The sequence below is a fragment of the Culex pipiens genome, chromosome 2, assembly GCF_016801865.2.
Source record: "Culex pipiens pallens isolate TS chromosome 2, TS_CPP_V2, whole genome shotgun sequence".
Taxonomy (NCBI): Eukaryota; Metazoa; Arthropoda; class Insecta; order Diptera; family Culicidae; genus Culex; species Culex pipiens.
Window position 1 is genome coordinate 159,279,390 of NC_068938.1, and position 19,175 is coordinate 159,298,564.

The 19,175-nt window shown below is 35.2% G+C and overlaps 1 protein-coding gene across 1 annotated transcript in view; it reads left to right on the forward strand.

Annotated features, from left to right (window-relative positions):
• The window catches only part of LOC120421681 (uncharacterized), a 213,003-nt gene that overhangs the window by 40,411 nt on the left and 153,417 nt on the right, over nucleotides 1–19,175 (forward strand). Inside the window, exon 3 of the mRNA XM_039584911.2 lies at nucleotides 8,223–8,432. Coding sequence (XP_039440845.1) covers nucleotides 8,223–8,432 — 210 coding nt within the window. The remainder of the gene's footprint in view (nucleotides 1–8,222; nucleotides 8,433–19,175) is intronic.

Below are 19,175 nucleotides of genomic sequence, written 5' to 3' on the forward strand. Positions count from 1 at the left end.
CAATTTGGCGGGCTGGTCATACAACATGAGCATGATAATTTTTGAAAATCTGTATCTTTAGAATGGAATTTCTGATAGCAGGTTATGATAAGTACTTTCCAGAAGAAAAATAGTAGTTTATGCAACTAGTTGCAAAAAAAGGATTTTTTCAGCACGAGTCGTACATTTATCCAACGAGGTTCACCGATTTGGATAAATACGAAAAGTGCTGAAAAAATCAAGTTTTGCAACGAGTTCCATACAACATTTTTCTGCAATTCCGAAAAACACCCATTGAGTGAAATTTGAATTCAAATTTTCATGTATTTTGTCAATAAATCGTTTAAATAAAAAAAAATTGAAAAGTGTTACTTTTCGAAACAAAATCTGAAAAGTTCAACTTTTCAGCACCCATTTCAGTGCTGAAAAGTAGAACTTTTCAGCATTTATTTTGAAAAGTGTTGTTATTCGATTCTAATAATAAATGCTGAAAAGTTCTACTTTTCAGCACTGAAATGGGTGCTGAAAAATTGAACTTTTCAGCACTTGTTTCGAAAAGTAACACTTTTCAACATTTTTTATATAAACGATTTATTGACAAAATACGTGAAAATTTTACTTAAAACTTCACTCAATGGGTGTTTTTCGGAATTGCAAAAAATGTTGTATGGAACTCGTTGCAAAACTTGATTTTTTCAGCACTCGTCGTATTTATCCAACTCGGTGAACCTCGTTGAATAAATGTGCGACTCGTGCTGAAAAAATCCTCTTTTTGCAACTTGTTGCATAAACTACTATTAATCCACCTATATGGTTTGAGCCTTCTTCACTCTTTACCAAAAAATCAAATTTCAAAAATCATGTATTGATCAAAACCAATTTTGCAATAGATATTTTCTTAACACAATTTTTGGAAATGTTCATGGTTTTAAAGTTATAGGCATTTTTTCGTGATTTTTTTTCCAAAATTGTACATTTCTAGAGTTTTTTTTGAATAGGTCCTATAAACATATGAAAGACAATAGTTTATAGGACCTTTTCAAAAAAAACTCTAGATTTTTAAAAAAATATGTTGTGGTAAAAAGCACACCAATAAATAAAAGTTTTTCTCAATGTCATTTTATAAGCCTGTATTGCATCGATCTCAAATGTTAAAATGTTAAACTTTTTTGAAATTTTCTACCGTTTTCCAATACAATATTTTTGAAATATTAGAATTAAAGTAACTCTAGAAAGAGTACCAATCACTTATTTGGGACAATTAGGCTTGATTTTTATATTTTAAAATTTCACGAACTATTTTTTTAGATTTCAGAGATTTCAAAATTGATTCCTGTTTGGGCGACCTTTAAAAAAACATCAATTTCATTGTTTCTTCATATAACAGTGAACAGGAACAAAAAAAAAACAATCTTCAATGTTTTCTAGACGAATATTTAGGTTTTTTTAAAAGAAATTTTAAGAAATTAAATTTTAAGGGTGTTGGCCACCATGGGCACTGTTAAAATATAAACGATTTTTTGTCATAATATCATAACTCAAAAATTTTGTTTTGCTTGAATTTAGATTTTTTAATTCATAATTTCATCAAACATGTATAACTCGTTGGCAAACGTATTTTGTTTAGCCATATGAAAAAAAGGTTTCTAATTGTTTCTCATTCAGCTCTCGTTTTTAATCGAAGACGTCTTGAAAAAAACGACCTTAAAGATCTGAATGAAAAAAAACTTCTTTGAAACTTTATCTTGTTGAAACATTGATCAGCAAAAACAATTTTTCGATTTTAGCTCTTTCGAAAAAAACGTTGCACTGAAAACCTTTGTAAATGTTTGTACATTTTTTTAATCTTTCTGGAAAAAATATTTGAATTTTGCTGAAGTCCAATTCAGCTGAAGATGTTGCAAAATATTCATTGATCATAAAAAAGAATGGAACAATTCAATTCTGTTTGAGACTGGCAGAGCCCATAACTACAACCCTGGCACTCATCTCAAACCGTCTGTACTGATCGAGCACATCTACGAGAGAAGAACAGTGTGAACTAGGTTTTGCTAGGGGTTGCCCAGAACAATTTGGTGATGACGTCATTACTTGTGATATTGGGCTATTTTCGATTCCTTTCTACATCTCCTTCTTCACTCTTGGCTCGATAGGGCAGGCTTAGATTGTATCTCACAAACAAGATTATTCCAAATTGGCTCCCTTCGGGGAAGGTCGCGGTGCGACCGCGTACTCGGTTATTTTACTTGTAACTTTTGACTTAGAATAAACGTATGTAGTGTAAGTCGCGTTTAACTTACATCTTGGTGGTTTTATTTGGTTTAAACGGTGACAAATCAACTCGGATTGGATTCCGGACGTCGGAGAAGACTTGCCGTCTTCACAAACCCAAGGTCGCCGCTGGTATGAGGTCATCGATGATAGCTTGGACGAGGCTGGCGAGGCAGACTTGCAGGTCACGATAAATCAACTCGTGCTGGGCCCTTCGCACTACTAGCTATCGAAGAGGAAGGTTGAAGGTCCCAACAAATTCAATGATAAATAAAATGCTTTTTTACGTTTTTTAGCGAATTTCGCCAAAAAAGGTACCTCCTAGACAGGAATTTTTAACAACAACATTTGAAAAACGTAGCTAAATCCACCTGTAGATCAAATAAAAAACTTTATTTACTGTGTTGGAGTCCTACACTAGGCACACAGTGTGCCTTATGGACTCTTTTAAAACTGTCAGAATAAAGATAAAGAATAAAAAATAGACAAAAATCTCAAAATTCATAAAATTTTAATTTATTTCGGTACCATCATAAATTCAATTATTAACACTTCTTTTTCATCAAACCATCGACCTTCTCCATTTTCAATCTCCCTACGTGCTTGGCTACAATGTCGATACCCACTGGAAGCTGCTTCCTCTGTTATATTTCACCCTTTACCATGCTTCAGAGATACTGAGACTAACTTCGCCTCACCGATTCATGCCAAATTAGGTTCAAACTGCTACCTTACATCACACCTTCCAGTAGCAGCTGATTGCAGTGTTGCAACCCCCCCGAGGGCAAGATATCACTCTGATAAACCACTTTACATGAGGTGCCGGTGCCCGTGCTATGATGGGCATTTGAATACTCACGCGCCGAGATAACTTTTCGCTTCGCAGATTGAAAACGAAAGTTTTCCTCCACTTTTGGATGCCCTCGACTTCCACGAGGGGTCTTGTGCTTGCAGCTGGCTGCCTTCACGCAAGGCATTTGCGAATTTTATAACTTTGCATGATTGCCTGGGTTTTTGAGCTTTACGCGTTGATCAAAAGTTATTTTCTTCTCCGGGTGATCTTAGGGATGATAAATTTGTTACATAAATGCGTTTCCAATAAAAGAAATTTTATTGCCACCCATGGCAGATTGTGATTAGCTTGGAGACATAACCATTTATTACTTCTCTCTATCTCTCTCGGTTGGTGGTTAATCAAAAACCTAAATTCAGTTTGAAAGCGGCACCCCTAGTGAGGAACTTGGGGGCTTTTCCTCTAAGCCATACCCGTAGATTATCCCGCTCAATCTTCACATCCGCCGGCTCAGCCTCTGGTGTTAATGCTTTGGCACCTAATCCATCAGCTGCAGTTGCTGTTGGGCCCTTTTGCAGTGAGCTTTCCAGGGATGGGACGGGGTGTGTGTGTTAATTATTATGTTATCTAAGCACAGCACAGTTTGGTTTTGCACATTTCTCATATACTTATTTTTTATTTACTTTTTGTTTGCTGACTTTCCAGAAGCAGCTCAGTTGAAGTTTGTTGCTAGGAAGTAAAACCTCCTTCACTTTCATTCTGGATGGATGGTTTCAAAATTTCATTATTTTTAAAGAAAGCATAATTGTTTATGCAACAGGTGACAAAAAGAAGATTTTTTCAGCACGAGTCGTAACAAATCAAGTTTTGTAACGAGTTGCTTACAATATTATTTGCATTCCCGAAAAACGCTTTTGAAATGGCATTTTATGTCAAACATCCATAAGTTAAGTAAATACAACGTTCAAATAAAAAAATATATGAAAAATTCTACTACTAGAACTTTTCAGCACTGATATTAAAGGTATGAATTTTCCATTCTGTCATTCAAAATCAAATCAAATTATTCGCTCTACAGCATTGCCTTAGCGTTCTCGATTGCGAGATTCCTACCCAAAAGTAAGTGTCCGAAGGCTTGATTGTTGAGGCAATTGCAAACCTCTTTTTACACATTAGCTTCCATCCACCCCGGGATTCGAACTGACGACTTTTGGATTGTGAGTCCAACCGTCTACCAGTGACTCCACCGAGGCAGGACCCAGGGAGACGACTCCTACACCTGGACTGAGCTAACGACCTAACCTCTAGGTTAGACCGAGGCCAACATTTACGTCCGACGGAAGGCGTGATCAGATCTCGTCTCGAAAAATGCCACCGGGACCGTCTGGGATCGAACCAAGGCCGACTGGATGAGAGGCAACCACGCTTACCACTAAACCACGGGTCCCGTTTGGTAACAAAAAAAAAACGAAACGAAGTTGACTTTATAGCTGTCGGCCACCATTGCTAGTACCAACCACTAGTGTCTTCCTTTTTATCTACAAGGACTTCGCCGCCCTGGGCTCCTAAGTGTATGAAAGTATGGCACGGAGCGACGGCGCCGAATACCCATATTTACACAAAGAATTTTAGAGCGCCCGCCGCGGGATTCGAACCGTCAGCCTCTGGATTGTGAGTCCAGTGCGCGGTCCGATTGATCCACACGGGCGGGACTAAAGTAACAAAACAACAACAAAAATTCATACTGGGGAATGGGATAGAATCACATGAACAGATTAATTCAAAAAATATTTTTCCACCTGAGAATAACACTTAAATGGCTATTACCTGAAAACTGTACGTTTTATCGAAAAAAGAAGTAATATTCTTTTGAATTGCATATTAGACCTTTAAAATTATTTTTGGATTATTTCAAAGTAAATTTTAAATATAATTTTTCAGCAAAAAAAAAACATTTCCATGAACATTTCCATGTTTGACCATAATTCTCTCTTTCTAAAAAAAATGCAGTTTTTGGTTTACTAAACATGAATTAAACACTAGTTCTGAATTATCATTACTATAAACATAAGCTTTGTTGAAGTCACCAAATATTAAAAAAAATACATGCTGTTTTTGTCTGAACAGCTGCCAACATTATATGGTAGACAAAAGTTACAAAATGTCTTCTTTGGTCACAGGGAAGCCCTAAAAAAAATCAGCCAAATACAAAAAAAATCCTTTTAATCTAGGGCAATGAATGAATGAATGAATACAAAGGATAAAGTTTCCTCAAATAAACGAACGCACAACAACAACAACTTTTAATCAAGCGTGCTAAATATGATTTTCAGAGCTGGAAAATGGATTTTAAATTGTTTTCAGTTTATTTGATTTCTTTTCCATAAAAAAATATAAATTTCTTGAAAAGAATTGCCCCTTGATTTGTTGGGTCGATTTCAAAATGCAGAATGGGTGACATAAACTTTGTTTAATATTTGCGATGGCCTTAAGCTATTTGAAAATATCATATTTCCAAACCTGTTTTTTAATAGAAAAATAGATAGATAGATTTTTTAAGAAGTAGGGAAAAAGCACCATATTTAAAAAAAATCAAATACTTTTTATCACATAAAGATTTTCTTTAAAAATAAGTGTTTATTAGGGTGCCCAGAATATGGGACTTTTTCTCAAAACCTCGCTCCACAAGCTGAATATTGTTCCTTGAGCTATTTTAGGACTCTGGGCCAAATATGAGCAAAATCGGTCAACATTTACCCATTGATACTCGAAGGTGAAGTTTGTATGGAAAAAATTGAAAAAATGTATGGAAAAACCAACTTTTTACGGTTTGGTCTCCACTGTGCGCTACTTCCATCCGAATATTCCCAAAAGTGAGATTCTCATTAGAAATTTAATGCTCTACAACTTTGTAGAACATACCAAAGCTGTAAAACTTGATCCTGAAAAGTTATTAGCGATTTAATAAAGTCATTTTTGTATGGAAATCATTTTTTTTTCGCCAACTTTAGGCTCGGGTATCAATGGGTTAATCTCAACCAATTTCGCTCAAAATTTAAACAGATGCTTAAAATAACACAAAAAACCGTTTTCCGCTTGTGGAGCAGGGGGTCATTTTTTCTGGGCACCCTAGTGTTTATAGGTAAGTAAAGTAAATCTTTCCCAGTTCCTGAGGGGAACACCCTTGAAGAGTATCGGGGCCGGCATTTACAAAGCGGATTCAGTGGCAATTTCATTCTCAACTTAATGTTAACATGTTAAGGTTTATGTTAACATTCCATAGGTCGCCTTCCTAAGGTGTTGTGATAAGGTACAGTTTGTGACGATACACTACTTTCCCTTTACTAAGCAATCGAATCCAGAAGAGAAACGATCACCAGTTGTGTTGGTCCGAGCCGGGATTTGAACCCCGATCTACCGCTTACTAGGCGGGAGCGTTACCACTAGGCTACGTGGCTCGGTCGTGTTTATAGGTGCCACCGAATAATTCTTCAATGTTCAACTGAGTTATGTAATTTTTGATCCAAAGTCCTACTTGCCATGGGTTCCGGTGCAGATAGGATTTTTTCATTAATAAGTGCTATGCCATTATCTTTGTCAAAAATACAAAATACTCCCTTCGTGGACAATTGTCCATACAAAAAAAAAAAAAATGTAGCGTGGACAATCGTGGTTCACGGATACATGAAAAAGACAAAAGTGTTTAATTTCGGACGCATCAACCGGAATTTTCCCAGAAGATATCCTGAAAATTTTAGCTCATTTGGTTTAGTTGGTTCAGTTTTGATCTGAAGTTAGAATGAAATTTCAATCAATTGATTTATTTTTCACTTATTAACTCTTCTTCTAGAATGTTTGCCTCATCCCGATAAAATTTTCTCATCTTAGAGATTTCTTATAGATTTTGATTCGGAAAACAACTTTGTAGAATATCGCAAAGCTTTAGGAATCGATCCCGAAAAGACACAGGTAAATTTTTAAGCCAAAAGACTCCAAACAATATTCTGTATCTTTTTTTTCACAAAGATGTTCTTAGAATCAAAGTCTATAAGAAACCTTAGAATTGAGGAATTTGATGGGGTTTTGGGAAATTTTCTCTAAGAAGATGTAAAAAGTTACAATACTCCATAGTAAATTGATTAAAGTTCTATACTAACTTCAGATCAAAACTGGAGCAACTAAACCTTAACCAAAAGAGCTCAAAATTTTAGGGCTAGCTTCTCGTGTCATAATACTTTAAAATTCCGGTTGATGCGCTCGAAATTAAACACTTTTGTATTTTCCATACACAGTTAAACAATGCATTAAATACTCATAACAACAAACAACAAATTTAGAACAACAGTTGATGTTGAATAAGCTTTAAGGTAAAATTATAATAAGATAACCAAAATTTTAAACTTAAAAATGGATTGCTCTGTTACAATCAGTAATTTCACGTCATTCCTGACAGTGATGCAAACGGCAACATTTCGACGGATCACATAACTTTCCCATCGAACGCACACCCACAGCTCGCGTACAGATCTATTTAATCCAGTGTTGTTCAACAAGCAAACTAACATAACTATTTTGTGGAGCACAATCTTCGATACCTGCTAAAGAGTCTCCACCGAGTGCTCGGCAAGTGCGATTAAAGCGATTACTTTCCATTAGCGACCAAAAGTGTTTGGAGGCAGAAAAAAAATAAGCCGCCGAGAGGTTCATTGCTCAACGTAAGTTTTGTTTTTTTTTTGCATCACTTGCAATTGGAGAAGACACGGTAGACGGTCTTGTCCAACGTCGTCGCTTCGTTTGATTTATCGCTGGCTGTTTTATGCAAAGTACAACATCATCGAACAAGCTTTCTTCTTCTGGTCCAGTGGGCGACTGGCTGGCTGTGCTGTGTATCAATGAGGGTATCAAAGGGTGTAATGCACACCCTAATGGGGATATTGAACGGAGCGGTTACCCTATATTGAGCTCACTAAATAGGTTTCAATAGCTTGTAGATAACCTGAGATTGATATCTTAATTGCTGAAAGAGAATGGATCCGAGAAAATGCAGCAACCGCAATGTCTGAAACGAGATCAATATCCGTCATCCTTCATTCACTACTTTAACTTACTAAATTCATGGAATTTTGTTTTGTTTTAACATATGCTAATCAATGTCTTAACCATTTCCGCATCCTCCCAGATCCCGAGCGGCCACCTCGGAAGATTCCGGCGCCCCGCGCAGCAACTACGATGAGGCGTTCGACAACGATCTGCAGTTTACCGATCTGGACGACGACTCCAGCCTGTACGGGTCGCAGTACTCGTTCTGCAACTGCAGCTACTGCGAGGAGGAAGCCGACCGAAACCACTTCGACAACGTGCGCGGCAACCGGTTCTCCTTCTGCGACAGGTAAGTCGAAAAAGCTTCACGCCACCCCACACCGAACCGGTTGGTTTGTGGTGAAAGCATTGCGGTGGTTGGGCAGCTTTGATCGAGAAGCTTTTTCTGTCTTATGTTTTGTGGGGAAATTCGCTTGGAAAGCGTCGATCATCGCGGTAAGCCGAAAAAGCTCATGACGATCGTTCGTAGCTTTTGTACGATCTTTTTCGATGTTGAGCTGAAAAGCTTGTTTTGACTTGGTTTTGTAAACACATAGAGCTTTTTAACGAATCTCAATCCTCTGATCTTAAAAGCTTTAATAGTGTTTGGACTTTTTCTGTTTGTCCAAATTGTTTTAACTACATTTCAGCTATTCGTTTCTAGCTTCTATTTCTATTTTACAAAAAAAAAAAAATAGGGGAAAAATTCCATATGATCGATTTTTTGTTTTCAAATGGTTGCGCACAAAATTAAGTAATTACAATTTTAATTTTATTTTTATTATCTATTAAAAATCCGAATTAATCCATTTAAAGGTCCGAAAATCCCGTTTTTTAAAATAAAAGATGGAATGAGCTGAGCATTTTTTATTTAAGTATTTTTTTTGTTTTTTCTCTGCAATAACCAAAAAAGGATCATTTTTCATTTAGAACAAAAAAAATCATGTTTTTGTTACTTTGCAAGTTTACAATATTCCACAAAGTTGTATAACAGTAAAAAAATGATGTAAAAACGTAAGAAGATTGCATTTATTTTTTCAAATTATCAGAATTTTACAAAAAAAACGTTACTTAATCCACCTTTAGGTGGTTGGTGCCTTCCTCACATTCATAAAGTCAAAATATCAACATTCCCTTAACATGTTTAACAAATCAACTTTATTACTAATTTCTTTTGATAGGGTTCGCAGACCTTCAATTTTTCTGGCTCATCGGCAAGGTCTGATAAAAAAAACCTATCCAACGATAGTTCGCATTTCATTTGAAAGGTCTTTTGATTATCTAACTAACGTTGGGTCGCATGATGGACCCGGACATCATTTTTACTGAAATATTTGAGATCCGGCCACCAAAAAGTGTATAAATAACAGTTAAGTGCTAATAACTTTTGATAGGGTTATCAGATCCTTGATGTTTTAGGCTCATTTGAAAGGTCTTTTGATTATCTAACTAACGACAGGTCGCATGATGGACCCGGACATCATTTTTACAGAAATATCTGAGATCCGGCCACCAAAAAGTGTATAAATAACAGTTAAGTGCTAATAACTTTTGATAGGGTTGTCAGATCCTTGATGTTTTAGGCTCATTTGAAAGGTCTTTTGATTATCTAACTAACGACAGGTCGCATGATGGACCCGGACATCATTTTTACTAAAATATCTGAGATCCGGCCTCCAAAAAGTTTATAAATAACACTTAAGTGCTAATAACTTTTGATAGGGTTTTCAGATCCTTGATGTTTTAGGCCCATTTGAAAGGTCTTTCGATTATCTAACTAACGATGGGTCGCATGATGGACCCGGACATCATTTTCGTTGAAATATCTGAGATCCGGCCTCCAAAAAGTGTATAAATAGCACTTAAGTGCTAATAACTTTTGATAGGGTTGTCAGATCTTCAATGTTTTGGGCTCATTGGAATGGTCTTTTAAATACCTTTCTGAAAATGTATAACATGATAGGGTTTCTTGCAAAAACCACCCTTTTTACAATCTTCCGGACATACGCCAAAATCGTTTTTTTAGCATAACTTTTGAAGTACTTTACTAAACTTCATAATTTTCAATAGGGACTCATGGGACCCCAAGACAAATCGAATAAGACCAAAACGGTCCAAATCGGTTAAGCCAGTGCTGAGATAATCGAGTGCATATTTTTTGGTGCACAGACCCACATCCCTACACACACACACACACACACACACACACACACACACACAGACATTTGCTCAGAATTTGATTCTGAGTCGATAGGTATACGTGAAGGTGGGTCTACAAGGTCGAATTAAGAAGTTCATTTTCCGAGTGATTTTATAGCCTTTCCTCAGTAAGGTGAGGAAGGCAAAAAGTGTTTAAAAAGTGATGATTTTGATAAGTTTTACATAGTTGTGTGGTACTTTTAAATTGGAACTCAATCGTGCGCTTTTTATTTTTTTTTTCGGAAGGTTTAGGATAAATTGAAAAGAAGGGGGACTGAAAAGACCTATTCCTTCATGAAAAGCTTCAAACATAGATTTTGATTTAACTGATAATCAAAGATCCACATTTGAAATTATAAGAATATTTAAATTACTATCAACCTTTTGAGAAAGACGTTGTTGAATCATCTAAATGAGTTTTAATAATAATTTGAGGATTAACATGAAGATACTTTGTATGAGTTATATTTTTATTAGATGTAATTTTATTAGATGTAATTGAGTTCGATTTGCGATGCCTTTTCGTCGGGTCGCAAATTTTTTCGCGTCCGTCGCAGTGTGTTTTTAGTTTTTTTTTCGCGTGCATGTGTGTGTGTGAAGGTGCGGCTGGCTTTGGCTGTCCCGATGACAGCTAGCCAGTTCGATTTGCGATGCCTTTTCGTCGGGTCGCAAAATTTTTCGCGTCCGTCGCAGTGTATAGAGTTATCTAAGTCCGCTCTCACGCACACTAGTACCCCATTTATTTTGCTGAACGGTACAAAATTTAACCTCAATCTTTTTTGTGTACGTACACGCAATACATACGCACGTAGATAACTCTATTTTTCGTTCTTCCTTTCGCGTGCGTGTGAAGGTGCGGCTGGCTTTGACTGTCCCGATGACAGCTAGCCAGTTCGATTTGCGATGCCTTTTCGTTGGGTCGCAAATTTTTTTTGCGTCCGTTGTCGGTGTGCAACAACAACAAAATCATACCATTTCAGCTCGATAAACCAGTCATGCTTTTGAACGGGTTCTACGTTCGTTCAAGTTCACACAGCAACACGAAAAATAATAGCTCCGAGAACGAACGCACGTCTCTAAGAAACGTTCGTTCAGTAGGCTTTTTTGAAACGAACGGAGAACCCAGTTCTGAACTTCAAAATTTTCCAATGATGAGACCGCAGTCGACTAGCTAAACTTGATCGACTTCTAATCATCCCTTAACATGTCAGCCCTGCCAGCTTAGTGGTATCAATTTGGTTTGGTAATCAGAGGTAGTGAAATCTCTTTTTTTCCTGAAGCTTTTTAACTTGGAAAGTTTTTAAATTACAGTGACAATAAGGTTTCGTCTGCCTTTTAGTTGGAGGTGCATTCAGATGCACCATTTCAGTCGGCTTCTCAAAGTGAGTATTCAACGTCACACAAAGAAAAAAAAAATATTTTAAAAAATTAGATTCAAACTCGCTTTTTCTGAATACTGAACTTGCATGTTACCACCGATCTACCAAGCTCTGCGAAAATCGATCGACTGAATGTCAATTTAAGTTAAACAGTCGCCATGAAGAGCCCTTGGCTACGGGCGGTTCACAGAACGCGTTCCAAACATTGAAGAGAACGGCACGAAAAAGTGACGTTCTGTTTTGCCTTCCTCACTGAGGTAAGGCTATAATCCTGCTCTAAAAATGAACTTTTTATTAAAAGCTCAAAGACCCACCTTCATGTATACATATCGACTCAGAATCGAAAACTGAACAAATGTCTGTGTGTGTATGTGTGTGTGTATGTGTGTGTGTATGTGTGTGTGTATGTGTGTGTGTATGTATGTATGTGACCAAAATTCTCACTGAGTTTTCTCAGCACTGGCTGAACCGATTTTGATCCAACCGGTTGCATTCGACTTGGTTTATGGTCCCATACATCGCTATTGAATTGTTTGAAGTTTCGATAAGTAGTTCAAAAGTTATGTATAAAAATGTGTTTTCACATATATCCGGATCTCATTTATATGCATGTAAACGATGTCCGGTTCCATCATCCAACCCATCGTTGGATAGGTATTCAAAAGATCTTTCCAACGAGTCCACAACATTGAAGATCTGGCAACCCTGTCTCGAGTTATGACCACTTAAGTGATATTTATGTACTTTTTTGAAGCCGGATCTCACTTAAATGCATGTAAACGATGTCCGGATCCATCATCCGACCCATCGTTGGTTAGGTAATCGAGAGATCTTTCCAACGAGTCCACATCATTGAAGATCTGGCAACCCTGTATCGAGTTATGATCACTTAAGTGATATTTATGTACTTTTTTGAAGCCGGATCTCACTTAAATGCATGTAAACGATGTCCGGATCCATCATCCAACCCATCGTTGGATAGGTATTCAAAAGACCTTTCCAACGAGTCCACAACATTGAAGATCTGGCAACCCTGTCTCGAGTTATGACCACTTAAGTGATATTTATGTACTTTTTTGAAGCCGGATCTCACTTAAATGCATGTAAACGATGTCCGGATTCATCATCCGACCCATCGTTGGTTAGGTAATCGAGAGATCTTTCCAACGAGTCCACATCATTGAAGATCTGGCAACCATGTCTCGAGTTATGACCACTTAAGTGATATTTATGTACTTTTTTGAAGCCGGATCTCACTTAAATGTATGTAAACGATGTCCGGATCCATCATCCGACCCATTGTTGGTTAGGTAATCGAAACTTCTTTCTAACGAGTCCACAAAATTGATGATCTGGCAACCCTGTCTCGTGTTATGACCACTTAAGTTATATCTGTGCACTTATTTTTCTGGATCTAAAAAAAATAGCTGAAATATGTGTCCAAACCACTCATATTACCCATTGTTCGTAAAAAGTGAGGAAGGCATCAACCACATAGGTGGATTAAGTTAGTTTTTGGAACGAAAACCAATGGCTCCTGCGCTGGGGGTTCAGTTCATTTTGAAGAATGAGAACGAACGCAGAACGGGTTCCGTTCAAATTGCATGACTGCGATAAACATTGTAACTCGTCGTTCGCAACGTTAACCAGTACCTCACTAAACATCAATCATTTAAAACTCTTAAAATCATCTCAAGTTAAAAATTGCACTGTTCAATCCCAAGGGTTTCCAGAAGAGTTTATTACTTGCCAGTCTGCCAATTAATTACTCAAATTTCTGGTCAAAAATGATTAATTACATTAATTACTTAATTACTTTTCACTACGATAAAAAAACATTTTATTTAAATTTAAGTATTCATTTCTACGGTTCTAAACTAAATTATTTATCACCTAAACTCCCATTCTATTATAAAATTGACATTTTATTTAATTATAACATTTTCAGGTAAAAAATAAGTAGCTCAATTGATATGAACAATAATATTTGTTTTATGGCCAATTTAACCTGTTCATCATCTGATTCGAAATTCCATTATGTTTCACGTTTCAATCTACCGAACCCTTATCAATCAATTGCAAAAAAAGATTATTTAAGTTGACTTACGTTTTTTGAAGTCGTGTTTGTCATAAAAGCAAAAAAAATACTGTACTGTTTTACTTCAATATATGAATTTTAATATAATTAATAAAAAATTTAAAATTGTTTTCAGTTTATTGCAAATCGAATGCCATTAAAATATAGAAGTTGTTTGAAAAAAGGTCCCCTGATTTTTCGAGCCAAACACAAACTTTGACAAATATTTGCAGCAGCTCTTCATGAAAATTGTGAAATTCATCAAAATAATGTTAAGTTTTAAAATGTTTTTCAAACATTGGTTTGACATTACTTTGCATGTTTTTTTTGTCAAGCAAATTAAAAAAAAAATCTGTTACTGAAAATACGGATAATGTGAAATGTGACATTTACATTGGGTTTAATTTCTGCATCTGAATATTAATCGATTTTAATTTCACTGAGTTTGATTTTTAACATTGAAACATTTGTTTCAGAAATATTTGGAAATTTTTCGGGGAAATAGCTCTTAATCGAGAGATGTTACAGGACTGTCAATTCCTGCTGATTATGAAAAAATATATTTTTATTTTTATTGATTTTTAAATGGCTATCACTTGAAAACTTTGTTTTTATCTATGATAGTTAAGTACATTTTGGTTTTAAATATTTGATCCACATAACTTAAAATAATTTTGACTGCTCATTAGAAGGAAAAGCATAACAAATTAATCAATTCTAATGTAGTTCTTGCAGAAAAAAAGAAACATATTTTCATAATTACTTAATAAAAATGAACAGATTTCGAATTCATAAAACATTTTTCACTGGGTAATATATCATGGCGTTGCCTTTTGTTGTTAATCAGCTTCGATAAACAACATGATTAAAATAAATTTTAGGAGAGTTTTAGGAGAGAACTATGGTGAATAAGGCCTTCCACATACAGAGCCAGTCTATTTTAATCTTTGTGTTTCACTCTTATTTGAAATTAATAAAATACTGATATAATAGATTATATATAAAAAAGTAAATAGAGCAATTCCAGCCCAAAACAGGAATTTTTCAGGTACTTTTTTCTCGACCCTCTCCGATTTCAATGGAACTTTGTAGACATGTTATCCTACGCTTATATAAGCCATTTTTGTGTATATGGAGCCAGTTCCACTCGATAATGACATTTGAGAAGGGCGTAAGTGTTTTAAATATTTTTGTAATTCGGAATTAAAAAATTTCTGTATCTCGAAGCCGTTGCATCGTATCAAAAAGTGGTCAGAGACAAACTTGTAGGAAATTTGACGGGCTTTCCGAAAAAAATACACTGAAAGAAAAAAACACTCTACTTTTAGGAGATTTTTCGATTTTTAAGTTTAATAGTCAAATTTGAGGGAGAGCCCACGATTTTTTTTCGTTCATGATTGGTGTGAAGATAGCCTAAGATGTTACAAAAAGACTCAAGAAAAATGCAGGATGGAGCAACTCACCTAAAAAAATACAAAAATCATTTACTGAAACTGTTTTTTTGAAAAGTGCTCTAAACGTTAAAATTTGTACAAACCGATAGTGGGAATCGATTCTCCAGACAATTTTACATAAAAAACTCCATTTTGACTACTGTCCTAAGTCCAATCCTTGTGAAGTTAAAGCGGTTTTAAAAATAAAAATGCTGAAAAAATAGGTTTTTTGATGGTTTTTTGCAATTTGTATGTGACTGACTTGATTTTTCAGTCTCGTAAATATTTTTACCGAAAAGCTCGTCCAATTTCCCATAAGATTGTCTTTGATTCCCTATTTGGCATGGAATTGCTCAATAGTGTTGTTGAAGAAGCACAATTTAAAATATTAAATTATTTAATCAATTACTTTAATTGCTCAAAAATTACTTTGATTATCAATTAATTACTTAAAATTACTCTAATTGCCATGAATTACTAAGTAATTAAAGAATTACCTAATTACCGCTGAAAATCAAAGTAATTATTAATAACTTGCCAGTCTGAGGCCTTGCTGGAAACCCTTGTTCAATCCTTCATTCATTAATTTCAAATGATTTTGGTTCTATCTTTCCACAGCCGGCTGTCTAAGACTAAACCATTTCATTTAAAATTTAACAACAGATAAACGGGAAATGTCTCAGCATCCGATTGCTTGCCTTGAGAATAACACAAAATACCGTTCAACAAACACTATGATTTTGGGTCGCATCACCATCTTCTATGATGAATCCTGACCAAACACCCTATCCTACTAACAAGTTTTCAGGTTCCCGGCGCTCGTGGGGTGTAAGCACAGAGTAAATCAGCTGCCCTAGTAGCAACCTGCGCTAACTAACATTCCCGTCCCTTAAAATCGAGGTCTACAAACTGACATGGCGGGCGCCGTTGGTGACCAATGACTGTTACCTATTCGCAACTGATCTAGCTTTAGCAATCATGGTGTTTTATCTTTTCAGCGCATGCTGTTGATAAGGGAAACACCACTAGATCGTCGAAGCCTATAATCAGTTGTGCTGAAAGGATATTACGGTTCTGTTCAGCAACGGAGGGGCAACCATGGGTGATCTCTCATGCTCATGCTCATGCTCATGTTATATTTTTATTAGATGTAATTTGTAATTTACTATTTACAGTTTTGTTTGTAACTCAGGACTTTATTATCACACATCAACATTCCAATATATATTTTCTTTGCTATTTTCAAAACCTTAAAATAATTAATTAATTCAAAATTAAAAAAAATCTTATATCTGTTTAATACTAAAATTCCATAAAAGATTTTTTATATTGATTTAGTATTTTGTACAACGATAAAATTGCAGTAATTATAAGGTAGAGATGGTTCACAGAAGGGCGCACTTATCATTTGAAAATACGCATTTTCTATAAATTCAAAAGATTTGGAGTTTTGTCTTGTTCGTTAAAGTAATCTTATCTCTTTAACTGTGTTGTTTCATCCAAACTCTTAAAGTTCTTTAATTTTATGTCCAAGAATCTAATCAAAGTTTTGGTTTTTATCTGTTTAGCTTTTTTTCATATAAAATAATAATTATTATGAGGAAAAAAACTAAAAGTAAATGATAGCAATCATACAATAGATGATAAAATAATTGCATTATAACACAACAGGCGACTAAACGAATAATTGCTAGCTGACACATGCTGTCAACAGAAATTTCGCCAACATCTTAATTCACTTGCGCGAAATCGGTACCTGCCATATCGCTGGACCACCTGATGATGGTCCATTCGCCCAACGGCGAACATGGGTTAATATTCATTTTTTTAATATTCCTTCCTGATGCTGGTGCAACTACAACACACCACACGACACGAAAGCCAGACAAAACAAAACAAAGTCTCGAAGCGGCTTTATCGGGATGATGCGATCAGCTGACAGCTCCGTCGGCTACCGTTTCGTTCATGAGTTGGTTCGTGGTGGAGGCTGCAACATGCGATGGCAATGTCAAGGGAGGAATTCAATTTAACCCTTTGCACGATGCATGCAACGCCAACACACACACAAACTTACACAGAGCTCGACACTGGAACAGGCAATTAAAGAGTGCGGAGAGTTTTCGTCGCTTGCTGCCCTTTTTCGGTTGATGTCTTTTGATTTTTCTTCTTCTGGTGTGAGGAGCGCCATGCCGTGGTTGGGTTGGATGCTGCTGGATAGGTGAAATGCCGTGCTTAGTTGTAACACCATCGCTTTACGGCTTGTTTTTAATGTGCTAAAGGTTAATATTTCTTTCTTTATCGCGGTGTTACGATAATCTTATGAGGATGAGAGTGAGTGCATCACTGCTTATTTCTTAAGTCCAGACTCAATTATCCAAAGCCAAAGTGATTATCTCCAGTTTCGATTAGCTGAAATTTAACTTTTCGAATGTATTTGAGGATTTTTGGATATTCAAATCGCGGACTTCGTCGAATCGAGTCTGGACTAGAATAATTATAAGAATTATTATTATTATTATAATAAACCAAATTATTGAAATCACTGTTATGCATTCATTTTTTACTTTAGTTCGATCATTGAGAAATTTTCAAGATTTTTTCAACAATCACAATTTTTTTTAAACCATAGATTATGTCATTAGACAAATAATTTAACTGAACACACAGTAATAACACAGTAAAAAGCTTGAATGGTTGAATAACTTTATATTACTTCTATTTCGATGTAATTTGACCTCAATTTATGTGAGATGAGTATAATTACACATCAAATTCGATCATTTTCAAATTTCCGAAGCAATATTATATTTTTTTCTGACAAAGATCTGTCCACTTTCCAAAATGTAATGTTCTCTTATTTTACATACCAGTGTTACATGAAACTATACCTACCCTCTGCAAAGATATCCAGGTCCCAAAACTAAGTGGATAGGATTTTCCGAAAATTGTAAAGTGTTGGAGCTATGGTGTCTTAATAAAAGTTATTGCAAATGGGATGGGGCAATTTTTGACATAGTTGGCATTAAGGATGGTTCACGATGAAGGTGTTTTAGAAAATCTAACATTCTATATCAGGGGTGCCCAACCTTTTGGCCCTGCGGGCCAGATCTAATTTTTCTGGAGCAGCGGTGGGCCGGAACTAATGTTTGATAAAAGTTAAAAAAGTAAACTTTTTTTCATAACATTGATTTTATTAGGTTGTGTAAAGTGTTGCAAATAAGATTCATATATCTAGATTTTAAGAGAGAAAACCGAAGATAACTTTCAAAAATGTGTTTTTTTGATTTATTTTCGATTTGTTTTGGTTGAATTAGTATTGTAATTGTATTTGTCGATTGCAATTCAAAACCCTAGTATCTTTAACTAAAAAAAAAACATTCAAATTTCATTGATCAGAATTCGTTTTTTTTAGTTTAATTTCCTCAACACAACTATAACAAAAAAATCAACGAGACAAGATAAAATTTATTGAAACGAAATTTGGATTCAAATCTAATTAACAAAAAAAACAATTCTGCGTTGTTGTGCACCTTTATTGAAACATTTTACAAAATGTTCCAATTGAATTTAAACACACACAAAATTGAAAAGTGTAAAAAATATATCATTAAATAATCATTCAATTCGTCATTCTTCAAGTTTCTTTGAAATATTGAAGTATCGAAAAAAAAAATTTGCATTTCAATTTCTTGACTCATTTTGAGACATTTTTTAATATTCTAAAAGTATTTGCAGCCATCTTTAAAAAAGTTGTTCTTTAAAAAATCTTTTTTTTGCTTTAACTCGTTTATTAAAAATCAATTTTAATCAAAATCCTAAAACAAAACAGTTAGAAGTAAACACGGAAGAAACTTTGAGAAATTTGAATTAAGTGTGTTTTTGCAATCTTTTTACACATTTTTAAACAACAATCCAAGTTTTATCATATATTTCACATATTTATGAAATGGATAGTTTTGTTTTCT